The 16,437-nt window shown below is 46.6% G+C and overlaps 2 protein-coding genes across 2 annotated transcripts; one reads left to right on the top strand and one right to left on the bottom strand.

Annotated features, from left to right (window-relative positions):
- Positions 1 to 7,280: 7,280 nt before the first annotated feature.
- On the bottom strand, positions 7,281 to 9,894 carry HSPA2 (heat shock protein family A (Hsp70) member 2). Its single transcript, XM_075150904.1, has one exon. The coding sequence runs from the start codon at positions 9,578 to 9,580 to the stop codon at positions 7,676 to 7,678; it is 1,905 nt and encodes a 634-aa protein (XP_075007005.1). The 5' UTR covers positions 9,581 to 9,894; the 3' UTR covers positions 7,281 to 7,675.
- On the top strand, positions 9,659 to 16,393 carry LOC142083190 (uncharacterized). Its single transcript, XM_075152424.1, has 5 exons — positions 9,659 to 9,676; positions 9,919 to 10,764; positions 11,495 to 11,598; positions 15,501 to 15,606; positions 16,033 to 16,393. The coding sequence occupies exons 1-5, from the start codon at positions 9,659 to 9,661 to the stop codon at positions 16,036 to 16,038; spliced, it is 1,080 nt and encodes a 359-aa protein (XP_075008525.1). The 3' UTR covers positions 16,039 to 16,393.
- Positions 16,394 to 16,437: the final 44 nt, after the last annotated feature.

Genomic DNA, 16,437 nt, shown 5'->3' with positions numbered 1-16,437 from the left:
ACATCTCGAAACGTCTGTGGCCGTGGTTATGTCTGTGCCGCAGCAGGTATACCTCTGAAGGGATTGTGGCCCAAGGACAAGTCCGCACTGGAGAAGGTACACCTCAAAGCATCTGTGGCCATGGATAAGTCCATGCTGCAGCAGGTACACCTTGAAGCATCAGTGGTTGTGCATGAGATCATGCTGGAGCCCCTCAAAGCACGTGGCCATGGGTAAGCCCATGAAAGAGCATAGAATCATAGAATCATTAAGGTTGGAAAAGACCTCTAAGATCATCGAGTCCAACCGTCAACCCAACACCACCATGCCCACTACACCATGTCCCTAAGCGCCTCATCCACACGTCTTTTAAATACTTCCAGGGGTGGTGACTCAACCACTTCCCTGGGCAGCCTGTTCCAAGGCCTGACCACTCTTTCAGTAAAGAAATTTCTCCTAATGTCCAATCTAAACCTCCCTTGGCACAACTTGAGGCCATTTCCTCTCGTCCTATCACTGGTTACTTGGGAGAAGAGACCGACCCCCACCTCGCTACAACCTCCTTTCAGGCAGTTGTAGAGCACGATGAGGTCTCCCCTCAGCCTCCTCTTCTCCAGGCTAAACAACCCCAGTTCCCTCAGCTGCTCCTCACAAGACTTGTGCTCCAGGCCCTTCACCAGCTTCGTTGCCCTTCTCTGGACACGCTCCAGCACCTCCATGTCCTTCTTGTAGTGAGGGGCCCAAAACTGAACACAGTATTCGAGGTGCGGCCTCACCAGTGCTGAGTACAGGGGCACGATCACCTCCCTATTCCTGCTGGCCACACTATTTCTGATACAGGCCAGGATGCCGTTGGCCTTCTTGGCCACCTGGGCACACTGCCGGCTCATGTTCAGCTGGCTGTCAACCAGCACCCCCAGGTCCTTTTCCTCAGGGCAGCTTTCCAGCCACTCTTCCCCAAGCCTGTAGCGTTGCATGGGGTTGTTGTGGCCCAAGTGCAGGACCCGGCACTTGGCCTTGTTGAACCTCATACAGTTGGCCTCAGCCCATCGATCCAGCCTGTCCAGGTCCCTCTGCAGAGCCTTCCTACCCTCCAGCAGATCAAGACTCCCGCCCAGCTTGGTGTCATCTGCAAACTTACTGAGGGAGCACTCGATCCCCTCGTCCAGATCATTGATAAAGATATTAAACAGGACCGGCCCCAGTACTGAGCCCTGGGGAACACCGCTCGTGACCGGCCGCCAACTGGATTTAACTCCGTCGACCACAACTCTCTGGGCTCGGCCGTCCAGCCAGTTTTTTACCCAGCGAAGAGTGCACCTGTCTAGGCCGTGAGCCGCCAGCTTCTCTAGGAGAATGCCGTGGGAGATGGTGTCAAAGGCTTTACTGAAGTCCAGGTAGACCACATCCACAGCCTTTCCCTCATCCACTAGGCAGGTCACCTGGTCATAGAAGGAGATCAGGTTGGTCAGGCAGGACCTGCCTTCCATGAACCCGGGCTTAGCTGCCGGCTGGGGTTAAACCACGACACTGGGACACCAGCTCTAGATTCAGAGCCCTGTGGCCTGGCTACCTGCCGCGTTCAGTGGCGACTACATCCACAGAGGCAAACAGGCTAAAGGTGTTTGATAGGCAAAGGCAGAATTAGTTTCTGAGTCCAGACCAAAGGTCTAAGGGAAATCAAGGGGCAATGATTGCCTAGCACCGCTTACGGGAACGCAGGCTGCTCTTGGAAAGCCAGAAAAACCAGCTGCACATTCTTGTACTGAAATCCTCATGCAATTACTCCCTCTGCGTGGTTTTATCAGATGAGATTATTGAACATTAGCAGTTGTCAGCTGTTTTCATGCAGCTAGGCATCTGCCTTGTGCTCCTAACAATCAACCTTTTGTTATTAACATGCCTCTAACAGAAAGGAAGAAGTATTTAAATGTACCTTATACTCAATAGGTATTTTCAAAAATATTATTTTGATTCTGTATCTGAGATGCTCAGAAATCTATGGAGCTTAACAAAAATGTCATAGCCTAGTTTCTAGTTCTTCTGTAGGATATAATAACCATCTCCCTGCTATAGAATTAGGGAAAAAAAAGTGAAAATTTAATATAGAGGTACTACAGACAAGATCTTCTCTGTTCAGTTCTGTGAGCTTTGAAGGTAATTATTGCAGAGAACTTTATTTTTAGGTTTTAGTTTATTACAGAGACTTTTTAGCTTGGAATTTTTATTTTAATTATCTTCCACCTGCAGTGCTGGGGATAGGACTAAGGACTTGCTAGCACCAGTTGTCTTCAACCAGGCTGTGTTACTACATTTGCAAACATGTTGTGAATGAGGTCTGCAGCAGGAAAATAAGGAGTCTGCCAAATAAGAAATAAACGTGGTTTTGAAAGAAATATGTTTACGTTTTTAGACACAGCCTGGCAAAAAGAAATGCTGCTTTCAGCGATGACGTGATTGCTAGACTGTCAGTTCAACCGTGCAACAGCTCTTAGAGGGACTGATAGTTAAAAAGTACTTCATGATGCTTGTCAGTGAATAGCGACATAACCAAGACCCCTAAACCCATGGGGTTTTCGATAGTCTTGCTGAAATACATAGCATTAGCACTTCTGGAAGTGTTTTTGTCTCCTTAATTCTACTCAAAACAGATTTTTAACTGCAATCATTTGCAACAGTGACATTTTGAACTGCTCCAACAGATCAGGTACAGGTGCTCCTAACTGCTACCTAAGCACAAGCAAGAATGACCTCATGCTTCTTGGTCCAGGATGCAACAGTGATCTGTCAGCTTGCGCACAGGCCAACACACAAATACCAATTCCTGAATGGTGGGAGAGAGTACCTTCAGCAATGGAAAAGGAACAAAAATTTCCTATACTGCTCTTGATTTTCCTTAAAGGAAAGACTACCAAAAATGCGTTGGCTCTTAGAGGGAAATTTATTCCCTCTCTAAAACTCCTGGCTGGTGCTGTTATTGGGATGACAAGAGGAACCAGCTTGTCTATGTCTCCACCCTACTGATGCAGGAGAGAGTAAAGGCAAATGGGTCATGCAAGGGTGGATCAGGGGTTTTTAATACTGCTGTTTCATATGTGGAAGTGAAATATGTTGTTGCATCTGGAAATGCTGGCCTGCCCAACTATATAATCACCACGCTGCTGCAAGCAAAATCTACTCTAAAGGCAGGTCTATGCTATAGGCTTCTGCCTGCATAAATATGAGAGTGGCGGAGAGATGTGATACCTGACCCACATAGGTGTGCTAAAGAAGCTTTACTAGCATAACTTGTTTCGCTGTGGGGTAGGGAGGGGTGATAACTTTCTTGTGATGAACAACTACAGACATAATTTTGCTGCTGTAAGAGCATCCACATGCTTTGCTGGTTTAATATCACAGGATTCCCAAGTGCCAAGGTACAGTGTCCCTGACGTAGGCAGAGATTAGACCACCGTGCGCTTTCTAAAGGGACACAGCAAGGGAAACTCATGCCAGGCACAGGGCAAAGGAGAAATGTGGAACACCTTTTAAATAAGCAGAGCTTGAAATGCTATTACATTGCAACACACTGACAAGACTGAAAAAAGGAACTTTAAAATTAAGTATGCATGCTGGGTGTAAGTGCATGCTTTTTAATGTGATGCCTTGCATTTAACGTAAGTGCCAGGACTGGAAATGTGAATTCCCTGAATGTTTTTCCCTTTTCTTCCTGTTCCTCATATGTATCCGTGGGAGTGGCTCGCAATGGGGAAGACAAAATTTATGGTGCAGTCCTGAGATGCCACCTCTCCTTCAGAGTGTCTCCCCTTGGCTGCGCCCCACAGTGCCCCAAACCTTCAAGGAGAACCTTTCAAATAAATGACAGGCAGGTCCCAAGAGAAAGGCTGCCCAGCCTGCAGGGCTCTACGCAGTGTCTCCCGAGAGATAAAAGGAAGGCTGCCGGGATATATTCATTCCTGTCTTTAAGATGGTATCACAAGGGGATGAGCAGGGCTGCAGCCTGTCTGCTAAGTCCTCTGTGCAGAACTTCAGACAGACGCTCCGGAGGCGGCAGGGCACGGGGCTGACTCACCCGGCCGGCTGGGTGGACGCAGCCTGTGCAAGCACGTCTCAGCTTTCCACCTCCTGAGTGGGTTGCCCTCAGACAGCTCTCTTGTCCTCAGCGCCCTCTGAGGGCTCTCACATGGCACGTTATTTTAGTAATGCTTTCGGCTTTGTCTTTTTTGGGCTCTTCCCTCTCCCCTGCAAAGCGACGGTGGGGAATTGCAGGGCGACCTGCATTGCACACAGGAGTGATTGCTTTGCATTGCTACACACCTGGCTGTACAGTGAGTGAGGTGCTAAGGTGCTTAAGGGTTTTAATTTGGGTGATTAAATTCTCCAGTATTAATGCTACGGGTGTTCCTCTATATAAAATAATACCATCCATATAAACTCGATCAGCAAATATAAGGAGCCATCAAAAGTTAACACTGTAGTTACACAAGTGCTACGACGTTATAACCACTTTATATCCTTCCTATGGGCTTGGTCTTTCGCAGAGCCCTGTTTAAGAATAAGCAAAGTTCAGAAACCGAGGCCCGTGATTTTGACAGAAGGAGGTGGCTTTCCCTGTGAGTCAGGCCAGTACAAAGGAGGAGAGACGCTGAGTGTGGAAGCAATGAAACTGCAGATTTTAGACAAGATTATTTTCCTAGCTTTGCCAAATTCATTTGAAATGTGCAACTACTCCCCAGAACTACATGCACAGATCAAATACACCTATTTGCAAATGAGGAACAGCATTTTCCCCTCCGATATTTACTTTATTTCTTTGAGAAACTGGGGGAAAATATGTAGACCCACTGGAGTCAGTGGGAAGTTTCCACTAACTTAAACAGGATCAGAGTTTTGCTCTACAGTAAGTACAATATACTGAAAATCAACTTGAAGTTATTCTTTGTTTTATAAACCAAGTGAATGAATGCAAGGAATCTAGCTCTGAGCCCTTCACGTTTTCTGCCTCTTGCAGTTTGGGGGGTTGTTCACATATTTGAAAGACTACTTTGTGCCTTGAGACTTCAAATCTTTTTCCAATCACGTAAGTCAGCAGAAGTTTCTCGTCCTTTACATATCCCCCACACAGTCTAGGCGTGTCCATACTAAAAAATATCCCTTTCCTAGGAGAAAAAAAATACAATTACTCCAGCGTTAACCTGTTCATGTCCTCAGCCCCTGGGGTATTTTAACCATCTGGATGGGTACTTCACTTCTGTGGTCTCTGTTACTCCCTGCCTGCCCCACCGCTGAAACGGGCACAGAGCAGCAGTGGCCGAGGTGAAGGAAAGGGCAGATGACAGCGCAGGCGTGCGACAAACTATCTGCCGTGCGCGTTTGGCTACATTAGCTCTGCAATACACTTAAATAGACGTTTGGGGAAAACAACAAAAAATTGCGTTTAATAACTGGGAAGCGACGCTGAGGAATGCACACCAAGGGCTGAAAAGTAAAGGAAACTATGTGGCAAGGACAATTACCTGTCAGTTAATAGAAAAAATAGTTAACCTGCATTTCCAATGAACATGGGTGCTACCTAATCCTTACTGTCGTCCCATAGTAGTGGGATTTTGGTTAGGAACAGTGTATCTGACAAAGTATTACAGTTTGCAGCAACAACTTTTCACTAACAGATAATCTACCGCTATTCATAAACATATTCATCTATTAGTCCCTAGGAAAAAAAAATTAAAAGTCATGGTATCTTCTCATTCTTAGGGGTCCTATATATGTTACAGCCTGGAAATCACGAGGCTGATTGCCAGGAAAATGCTGTGTACATAAACACCAAAAGCACCCAGCCCGATTACAGTCTTTCGAGATTTACTGAAGCACTCGGCAGGTGCTGAAGTTGCTGTAATTGACTCCGCAGGTCTCGCTGTGATGGCACTGCCATTTACCTATGAACCGTTCAATAAACTTGAAGTAGTTTTGAATCATTTGTGACAACAGCTCGATCAAACAAGCTTTTTACAAGCCTCGCGTTCCCCAGTGGCGACTGTAACCCCTTTCTGTCGCCAGTGAACAGAAACCCGCAGTCAGTGCCCTGGCAAACCAGCCGAGAGAAATCCACATAGTAAACCGGAGTTTCACATCTCCACTGATTATCAAATACTAAACAAGTTTATTTTTGTCTGCCCTCTCATCACAAAATATTTTTTATAGATTTTTGTACATACAACACCTGCAAGCTTAAGGAATCGGGGTCCTAAGAAGTTCTTCGCAGCGCAGAGCGCCAGCAGGGCAGCGCCTGCCTTGTTTCCCAGTACACCAACACTTCCATTTACTAACGAGCAACCCAACAAAAACACGGCAGATGACTCCCTTCAGCTGCCCACTGCTCTGCGGTTTTTTCCCTTAAAGGACAAGCCAGTCCAAAACGTGCATGTCATCAGGCTCCTCCATTAGAGCTAATTAATTCGCAGCTCCTTGGACTCTAAACACTGCAGGGTTTTTTTTTGTTTTCTGAAACAAATTAAGAGCTCTGGAGACGGTTGGTAGTAAAGCCAGAGAAGTTAACTACTACAAATTTTGCCTCTTCTATCAAGTTCAGCATCCCAGCTCCTTTCTCAGCACTCCCAGCTCTCGGGGTCCCCTGGGCAGCTGTACTTTTGATCGTCTCAGGAGGGGGAAAAAACCCCACATTCGATAAAATATTGAAAGCTCAGCTTGCATACAAGCAACCCAAGAATAACTCAGCAATTTATATAGCTGGCCACAAACCGGTCTCTGTTTTATCGAGCCCAGCCGCCTGCCAAGCAGGACTGTTTCTGTTGTACTTACTTCCACACTTTTATCTCAGTGACACGACCACAAGCTGCTCCGCGCTCCCACCGCCGGAGTGGCTGGGCCGGCCGCCGCAGCCCAAGCCACCGGTTACGGATGAAGAGCAGGTCCTGCCCGAAAACAACACCCCCAGCTCGGGGAAACTGTTCCGCGCCGTGGCGGTGCCGGGGGTCGCGCTCACACCGGCCCCGGCCGCGGGGTTTGGGGTCTGCGACACCAGCGCACCCCGCCTCCGCCCTGCGGGGGCAGGCGGCTGGCTCCCCGGGCTGGGCCCCCTTCGGGCGAGCCGCCGCCCCGGCACAACACCGAGCCCGCAGCCGCCGCCTTACCCGTTTTCTCCTCAAACCGCCTGTCCGCCCGCCCCCGGCAGCCGCCCCGCGGCACCCCCCGGAGCCGCGGACGCTCCCGCGGAGGTCTTCCTCACACACACCACCCCCCCCACCCCACTACTGCCCCTTCACAGACAGGAGGAGGATAGGTTTATGCTTTAAATACGTTTTATTTATTACCAAAATTTCCAGAAGCCGAATTTGGCATTTTTTTTTTTAATCTTCCGTCAAGATTTTCATGCATAACTTGAAACTTGTCAACTGCAACAGTCGAGTGGTTACTTTAGAAGAGACACTTGAACAGAGACAAACATCCAGAGTACAAACAGCTGTATCTGAATTAACAAAACTTGTCTATTACTAACCTTATAAAGCAGGACGTGCCTTCCCTTTTATCAAAACCAAGCTGACAGATCTGCCTTTATACACACCCAACAGAATAAACTCTGTTATCGGCAAGGACGTTTTCCTTAAACGTTAGAAAAAAAAATACAAAGCAAAGAATGGAGTGACTGTCCATAAACCAGTCTATACTTCAGTCCTCTTTAATCTACTTCTTCGATGGTCGGGCCACCAGAGCCACCCGCCCCGGCCCCTCCAGCTCCCTGGTACAATTTTGTGACAATCGGGTTGCAGAGTTTCTCCAGCTCTTTCTGCTTGTGCTCATACTCTTCTTTCTCGGCCATCTGGTTGCGATCGAGCCAAGAGACCACCTCCCGGCACTTGTCGAGCACTCTCTGCTTGTCCTGGTCACTGATCTTTCCCTTCAGTTTTTCATCCTCCACCGTCTGCTTCATGTTGTAAGTGTAGGACTCAAGGGAGTTCTTGGCTGCCACCCGATCTCGGTTAGCTTCATCCTCTGCCTTGTACTTCTCCGCTTCTTGGACCATACGGTCAATGTCATCCTTGCTAAGGCGACCCTTGTCGTTGGTGATGGTGATCTTGTTCTCCTTACCCGTGCTCTTGTCCACGGCGCTGACATTCAGGATACCGTTGGCATCGATGTCAAAAGTGACCTCGATCTGGGGGACTCCCCGGGGTGCCGGCGGGATGCCCGTTAGGTCAAATTTGCCCAGCAAGTTGTTGTCCTTCGTCATAGCTCTCTCACCCTCGTACACCTGGACCAGGACGCTGCTCTGGTTGTCTGAGTAGGTGGTGAAGGTCTGAGTTTGTTTGGTGGGAATGGTGGTATTGCGCTTGATGAGAGCGGTCATCACTCCACCAGCTGTCTCGATGCCCAGGGACAGAGGGGTGACATCCAGCAGCAGCAGATCCTGCACATTCTCAGACTTGTCTCCCATGAGGATAGCTGCTTGCACGGCAGCACCATAAGCAACAGCCTCATCAGGATTGATGCTCTTGTTGAGCTCTTTACCATTGAAGAAGTCCTGTAGCAGCTTTTGGATCTTGGGGATACGGGTAGAGCCACCCACCAGCACTATCTCCTGGATCTGGCCCTTGTCTAGCTTGGCATCGCGCAGAGCCTTCTCCACTGGCTCCAGGGTACCACGGAAGAGATCAGCATTGAGCTCCTCGAAGCGGGCACGAGTAATGGAGGTGTAGAAGTCAATGCCCTCGTAGAGGGAGTCGATCTCAATGCTAGCTTGTGTGGAAGAGCTGAGAGTGCGCTTTGCCCTCTCACAAGCCGTACGCAGTCGCCTCACTGCTCGCTTGTTGCCAGCAATGTCGCGCTTGTGCTTACGCTTGAATTCTTCCACAAAATGGTTAACCATGCGGTTGTCAAAGTCCTCTCCACCCAGATGGGTGTCACCAGCTGTCGACTTCACCTCAAAGATGCCATCCTCAATGGTAAGGATGGACACATCGAAAGTGCCCCCTCCCAAGTCAAAGATGAGCACGTTCTTCTCTCCAGCCCGGGTACCTTTCTTGTCCAAGCCATAGGCGATAGCAGCTGCTGTGGGCTCGTTGATAATACGCATCACATTAAGGCCAGTGATGGTGCCTGCATCTTTAGTGGCCTGGCGCTGGGAGTCATTGAAGTAAGCAGGCACTGTGATGACAGCATTCTGCACCTTGCGCCCCAGATAGGCCTCAGCGATCTCCTTCATCTTGGTAAGGACCATGGAGCTGATCTCCTCTGGGAAGAAGGTCTTCATCTCACCCTTGTACTCCACTTGCACCTTGGGCTTGCCACCCTCGTTCACCACACGGAAGGGCCAGTGCTTCATGTCAGACTGCACTGTGGGGTCATCATACTTGCGGCCGATGAGACGCTTGGCATCAAAGATGGTGTTGGTAGGGTTCATAGCCACCTGGTTCTTGGCAGCATCGCCGATGAGGCGCTCTGTGTCGGTAAAGGCCACGTAGCTGGGTGTGGTGCGGTTGCCCTGGTCATTGGCGATGATCTCCACTTTGCCATGCTGAAAGACACCCACGCAGGAGTACGTGGTGCCCAAGTCGATGCCGATTGCCGGCCCTTTGCCAGACATGATGACAGGTTTCTCTGATCAGCTACTCACTCGCGGTCGCGTCTCCCGCCGCCCGCTCTCGCTGCTGTCCGCGGCGCGATGTGCCGTCACGGCGCCGTTGGCGCCCCCTTTATAGCCGGCTCAGCCGTCTTCTGGAACCTGCCAGAACCCTGCTGGCCAATCTAGACGCCCGCCCGCCACTACTGGCCAATCGCCTCCGTGAGTCGCCGAAGAGCACCCGCCCCCTACCTGGTGGCCAATCAGAACCGTGGCGCCCACCCGTCAGCCCAACCCTCCGCGCTGTACGGCGGCCAGACCGTACTTCTTCCTGGTTTTTCTCGATCCGTCTCGGCTTGCAGCGTGCGCCACCGCCCTCGACCAATCACCACTCGCGCTTCGCATTCCTCCCGCCCCCGCCCCGAAGCTCTACTAGAAAGTTCCAGTGGACGTTAGACGCAAGGTCGGGGATTGACATCAGCGTTATCCAATGGAGACCGGGCAGCCGGGTGAGGGGCGGGGCGAGGGCCGCCGCGGCGGGGAGGGCCGGGTGGTCGCTATGCGACTCGCCTCGCGCTCCCGAGGGGCACGGCGCTAGGCGCGCGCCCCCCCTCCTTCCCCCCCCCCCCCCCCCCGCCCCGGCCGGGGCGGCACGTAGCCCGGGAGCGGCGGCCTTCAGGGGCGCGGGGGTGAGGAGGGAGCGGGGCCGCGCCCCGCGCTCGCAGCTCGCCTCCCAGTGTTTGTCATTCCTGAAAGTTCAGTCCAGCGCCGCCAGCTGCTGGGGAATTTACCCTTATTTGGTCGCAAGGCGGCAGAAATTCAACCCTCACACACCCACCCACACACCCCCCCGCTCCTTCCAGCCTTCCCCCGTCCTGTCAGGGGGAGACGGCCGCCGAGCCGCCCCTTCCCGCCGCGGCGACCCCCGGCGGGGGCTGAGGTGCCGCCAGCCTGAGGAAATTCTCCGCAGCGCGAGTGACTTCGCGCCCTCCCTCTGTGGCAGAGGGAAAGTCCCGCGGCGAGCAAAGGCCGAGGCAGTTTTTAGCCTTATTTTGGCTGAACCTGGCAGGAGGACAGCCCTCCTTGCGCACATCCCCTCTCGGGGGAGCGCGGGCGGCTTCCCCCCTCGCCCGGCCGCCCTGAGCCGCAGGAGCCGGTTGTCACTGCTGCGGTTGCTACTGAAGCCTGCCCCGGTACCAGAAGGCAGGGTAAGGCATCTGGCTTCACCCTCCGAAAGACGTATCTAGGGGTTTGGGGAGTCCTGTTGCTGCGTGTTTCTGCGTGGTGACCATTCTTGAAACGCCTCCAAATTTTTGTCTGTTGTGCTAATGTAAAATGTCGTCACGCCTACATTTAGCAAAAGCTATGAAGCTATTAACTTGGAGCTAGGAAGGTGCTTTGATGAAACTATATTAAACATGAAAATCTGCTGTTGTTCCTCCAATTTATTCCTCCTTACTTTGAGACAAACACTTCAAAATATTCCAGTTCTAGTAAGGCGAGGAAAATACCATGCTGAGATCTTTTTTCCTCGGGGGCTTAGTGAGTAGCTCCTTTTCAATAGCTACTTTAAAAGTGTGGCTAAAAGTCTGCTACCCATAGACTTTATGTGTTACGCGAGAGAAGGGTTAAATACGCTGTATGCTTAAATCGTCTTTCATTAATTTTGTCCCCAGCTTTCAGCATTATGCTATAGTAGCCCTCATAGAAAATATATTACAGCTTTTCCCAGAATGATTTGTGTTCATGGAGTTATTACAGACACTCACGTTCAAAACCATTCTTGTTTCAATTAGTGTATTTTTCAAAGCCTTTTTACAAGACGTGAGGATTCCACCTCTTTTGTGTAGTATGTGTGTATGTAGTTTTGAGATGGAAGAGCTTCAATTTCTGATGGTAAATATTATACCTGCTTAAATAACTATTATTCTTCCACAGATGCTGGTCTTTTTTCACACGGGTTTTGACCTTGGAGAAATCCGACAGATGTCAATGGAAAATGGAAACCGTCAGCTCTCCCTACCTCCAACAGGAGCTGCTCTGTATATACCGTATGCATATTTCTGTGATGGGAAGGGTGTCAGTTTCTCCTGTAGTTAGACCAGTGACTGATTCATCACTGAACTATCTCTTCCTGTAATTTCACTGCTACTTCATTCAGTTGATTGTATCGTATGGAGCAGGGAGAAATGCGACAGCAATACAAAGAGAGTTGGCTGATAAATTCCGTTTCAGCTGAAAAGTTGATGTTATTTATTATTTGTATCCTTGTAAGGACTGTCCCTTAGGAGCACTAGTGATGCACGAGAATGCTGTTTTGATAGCTGCAGTACAAACTCAGACCTTGTTATTTCAGAGTAAAAAGAGGATTCCTGCCTCGAAAACATATGTACAGAAACGAGATGGAGACAACAAATGGACTAAGAAATAACACAACATTGCATGATTAGCACAATAAGCAGTCTTTGCAGCAAAATTAATTTGATATCTCACTTAAGTGTAGCTGTAATCAAACAGGTTTTATCAGATTTAGAAGTGGCATTTCATTAATTTGGCCCAAAGCTTTAAGCTGCATGTTTTATCAGCCCAGGCACAAAATATGTACAACAGCTCCAGACAAAACTTGTTTGGGGTTTCCTTGGCCCAATAACTAGTATGGCCCTGATATGGTTGTGCTGATACCCAGATGTGCTGATAACCTGCTAAAGAGGCGTTTGCATTGACTGGATTACTGCTTAGCCTGATAGTACTCCCTCAGTCCTATTTATTTCATCATTTGAATTGTTGTTTTGCTATAGTAAATTTGGGGAAAAGATCTTGGAGGAGTGTATGAGCATACCATTTTAATGCTAATGGTGTAAATGACACACTCGTGGCCATTCTCAGGAAAAATCAAAAGGTCTGTAGACTCAGGCTACCAAATATTTCATTTAGCCTGTTGCAGAAGTATTTCTTTTCCAATTGAGCACGCAGGTGCTCTTTTCTTCTTGTACGGTATGTATAGGTCTGAGCTGCTTTTTAAGCTTTTGTTCCTAATCAGAAGTTCACGTGATGTTCTTGCCATCATCTCTCATCTCTTACCCATGTCCTTAGAGAAAGTCTAGTCTAACTAGAGGGAGCAACCTCTAAAACCTCATTAGACTTATTCTCTCTTCTCAGCAGAGCTATTACAAGCCTGCTTTTTGTCAGCAGTTCTCCAAGACCTGCAGCACAATTTGTGAACCAACTCATCTACGCAGTCATCCTCTCATATGGGAAGAGCCACATGATTTTCTTTTATGTTGCTTCATATGCAGTCATGTTATAGGTGAGCCAAACAGACTGGTTCAGAAATTAAAGAGTGAGCTTTATGGTGAGGACTTCAGCACAAGTTTGATTTTCCCTTTAACAAAATATTCGCTGTATTTCCCCCATCCTGAATCTGTAAGCCATATTTTCATAGTAACTTCCAGAACAGCAAGTTGGTGCCTCTGGAAGTAGCAGGCCTCTTTCTGATCCATTTATTTATGTTTAGGATCGATAATGCACCCATGTCTCCTGTTTGGCAAACTTACGTAATATGCTGTAGGCTATTCTCCATTACACCACCCAGCCAGAAATGAAGATGATATTTAGATTTCTTCAGTGAAGCAAGAGCTCAGTATCTAGAGCAGAACTGAGAACTCAACCCTTATCTTTATCTCGATAAAAGGAAGATTTTTTTCCCACATATTTCATAAGGCAATGTAGTATAAAAATAGGAGTGAACACAAGTTACAGTTCAATCAGACATCATTAAAATGGATCATTAAAACGATAAAGTTGAAATGCAATGGTCTGTTGAGGTTTGACAATCAGAAGATCTTATACCTTAAATTCTGGTATCCATTTCCCTCGTATCTGTTTCCCTAGTAAAACTATCCAGAAAATTGCATAAATCAGATTGTATTGGTGAGGAAAAATGAATTATAATACAGCAATCAGTTCAGAAAAGTCTGAGCAACAGCTGTTCTAAGAACGAATAATACTTTGTCATAATAACATCACTGAAATTCTTCATCTTATTTATATTTGTGAATATATGTCTATTAATTGGAATTCAGACAAGAACTACCGGTGTATGAAATGACAACAGATTCTTCTGACAACGTTGTGTTAAAAATCATAGTGTATGTGGGGGGAACTGTGTAACTTTTGGGGGTTATTTTGTTTTTATATACCTCCACTTTTTGCACACAGATGCTCCTTGTTCATTTGAAAGGCAGCCACAATACATGATCTTTCTTAAATAAGTGTTCCTTTGTTTTTGTGAATAACAAAATGAAGTTCTGCAAATCAGTATAGTATGTTTTTGGCAAATTAGGCAAATGCATGATCAGTAATGTGGAAATACTCAGAACAGCAGAATATAGGGCACAGTAATTTGGTATTGCCAAACCAGAAGTTCAAAAATCATGAGTCAGATCTCCTAAAATTATAAACCTAGTTTAAAATTATGAGCTTAAAAAACACACGTGGTTTTATTCACCTTCTGGCTTTTTAATCTTTAGCATATGTTCAGATTACACTTTTAGGATTTTCCATGTAATTTGCAGAGCTAATTTTTTTTTAATAAATAAAATAGCTGATTACACCATCTCACAACTAAAAACAGACTGCCTCAGATTGATTAGACTCAATAAAATCATGGAAGTTAACACTGATTAAACTAGTGCTTGACGTTTCAAGGAGTAATTATTTTATAATTAAGTGGTTTTAAAGTGCGTTTATTTACATAGACTTCTGACAGTTTGTGAGGCATGATTAAAAGCTGAGGTTAGTATCGCTAGTGCTAACTAGATAAACTGGTGTGCTGTGTATTTTAGTCAGTTCTTTATTTTTCTACAACTGCAGCCTCCTTTTCTTGCAGTGCCAGCTCTACTGACAGTAATAAATAAGGGACTTTAAAGCAGATAGTTTGCAAGTAATCATAGAATCAGATCAGAAAAGGACCTCAATAGGTCATTTAGTCTCATTTTGGGTCTAACCAAAATCTCCTTTCTTGCAATTTAAGGCAATTATTTCTATTCCTATCGATTGTGGATATGAGAAAACGTTATTCCATTTTTCTTTGCAACCAGTTTTTGTATCTATGAAAGTCATCGCTTCCCCTCTACCACCTCTTTGTAAGATGACCTAACATCATTCAATCTGTGCTCAAAGGCAAAGTTTTCTCAGATTCTAGCCATTCTCATTACTTTCTCTTGGATTCTTGGCCTGTAACTTGTATCTTATTTTCAAGTGCCGTGATCAAAACCGGAGATGTTACTAGCTCACGCCTTAGCAGTTCTGAACGCGCAGATTATACGCCAGTTTAGACATTTCAGTTTTTACCTTTATTTGCAACAGCATGATGTTGCAGATTCGTTTTCAGAATTTGATCCAAAATAACATATCCATTCTTTTCAATGGAAATTAAGCAGCTGTTCCTTTACTTGCACAGCCAATGATTTCAGCTTGCACTTGTTCCTAGTAAATAACATCTTATGTTTTCAGATCATGTCTGCACCTTGCCAGGATTATTTTCAATTCTAATCTTATCTTCTAGTATACTTGAAGACGAACTCGGCTTGGTCTTGTTTGAAGATATTAAAAGGATACTCTATATGGTCCACGGGGTGAATAAATGAAAACAGAAAATTTTGTCTAGAACTGCTGTGAATGGGGTTAAACAACGTACTGTAATTATTGGCAGTAACTGTAAAGCTGGAAAATGATGAGAAGTCTTAAGCAAGGGAAATGGTGTACTGTAAGCACAGGCAAAGACCAATGCTTCATACTCAAGAGATCAATATAATTTGATGAATCTCTCAGATTCACTTAAATGCTTAGTGTGAAGAATTTTTATAATAATTGAACTGTAGCAGTGCTATAAATTTATCTTATTTTCTCATTTTTATGATTACTTGATTTTTACTCATCTCAGTTTTCCCTCTTGTCATTCTCAGCAGGTGAATGGGAAAAATGCAGGAGCAGATGAAGCAGGTGGTAACTGGAACTTCACCCTGTTGCCAGGACTGTTATTAACTCAGGTATAAGATGGAAGTAAATGAGAATAATAAGCAGATTGGTAAGAATATTTTATTAAAGATACTGTATCAAAGCACAGAATAAGCTTTAAAGATGATGAAAACTAACTTGGAATGTCTTCACTGATACTCTACATAGGCTACAAATAATTGCTAAGTTACAGAACAGTCACAGCCTATTCTAGATGTTCTACGCTTGGTATACTATTGAAGTCCTATCTTTAGGTGATGCTATAATCATACTTCCCTTCCCTCCTCTGCTTTGTGGTGGTCCTACCATGAAGGTCCTTCCTGTTCTCTATGGAAAGGTGTGCTGGTTTTGGCTGGGATAGTTAATTTTTTTCACAGTAGCTTGTATGGGGCTATGTTTTGGATTTGTGCTGAAAACAGGGTTGATAACAGAGGGATGTTTTCGTTACTGCTGAGCAGTGCTGACACAGAGTCAAGGCCTTTTCTGCTTCTCACACCACACCACCAGCGAGCAGGCTGGGGGTGCACAAGAAGCTGGGAGGGGACACAGCTGGGACAGCTGACCCCAACTGACCAAAGGGATATTCCATACCATATGATGTCATGCTCAGCATATAAAGCTGGGGAAAGAAGAAGGAAGGGGGACCTTCGGAGTGATGACGTTTGTCTTCCCAAGTAACCGTTCCGCGTGATGGAGCCCTGCTTTCCTGGAGGTGGCTGAACACCTGCCTGCCAATGGGAAGCAGTGAATGAATTCCTTGTTTTGCTTTGCTTGCGTACGCGGCTTTTGCTTTACCTATTAAAACTGTCTTTATCTCAACCCACGAGTTTCCTCACTTTTACCCTTCTGAATCTCTCCCCATC

The sequence above is a fragment of the Calonectris borealis genome, chromosome 5 (assembly GCF_964195595.1).
Source record: "Calonectris borealis chromosome 5, bCalBor7.hap1.2, whole genome shotgun sequence".
In the NCBI taxonomy this organism is placed as follows: domain Eukaryota; kingdom Metazoa; phylum Chordata; class Aves; order Procellariiformes; family Procellariidae; genus Calonectris; species Calonectris borealis.
Note: the sequence above shows the minus strand (reverse complement) of the source record. Positions and strands in the feature narration are given on the sequence as shown.

Excerpts from the sequence above, each read along its gene's own strand:
- HSPA2 (XM_075150904.1), bottom strand. The coding sequence starts at position 9,580 with ATGTCTGGCAAAGGGCCGGCAATCGGCATCGACTTGGGCACCACGTAC.
- LOC142083190 (XM_075152424.1), top strand. Across the intron at positions 10,765-11,494 it reads CCCCGGTACCAGAAGGCAGG|ATGCTGGTCTTTTTTCACAC; the intron begins GTAAGGCATCTG and ends ATTCTTCCACAG. Across the intron at positions 11,599-15,500 it reads CCTCCAACAGGAGCTGCTCT|TTTTCCCTCTTGTCATTCTC; the intron begins GTATATACCGTA and ends TACTCATCTCAG.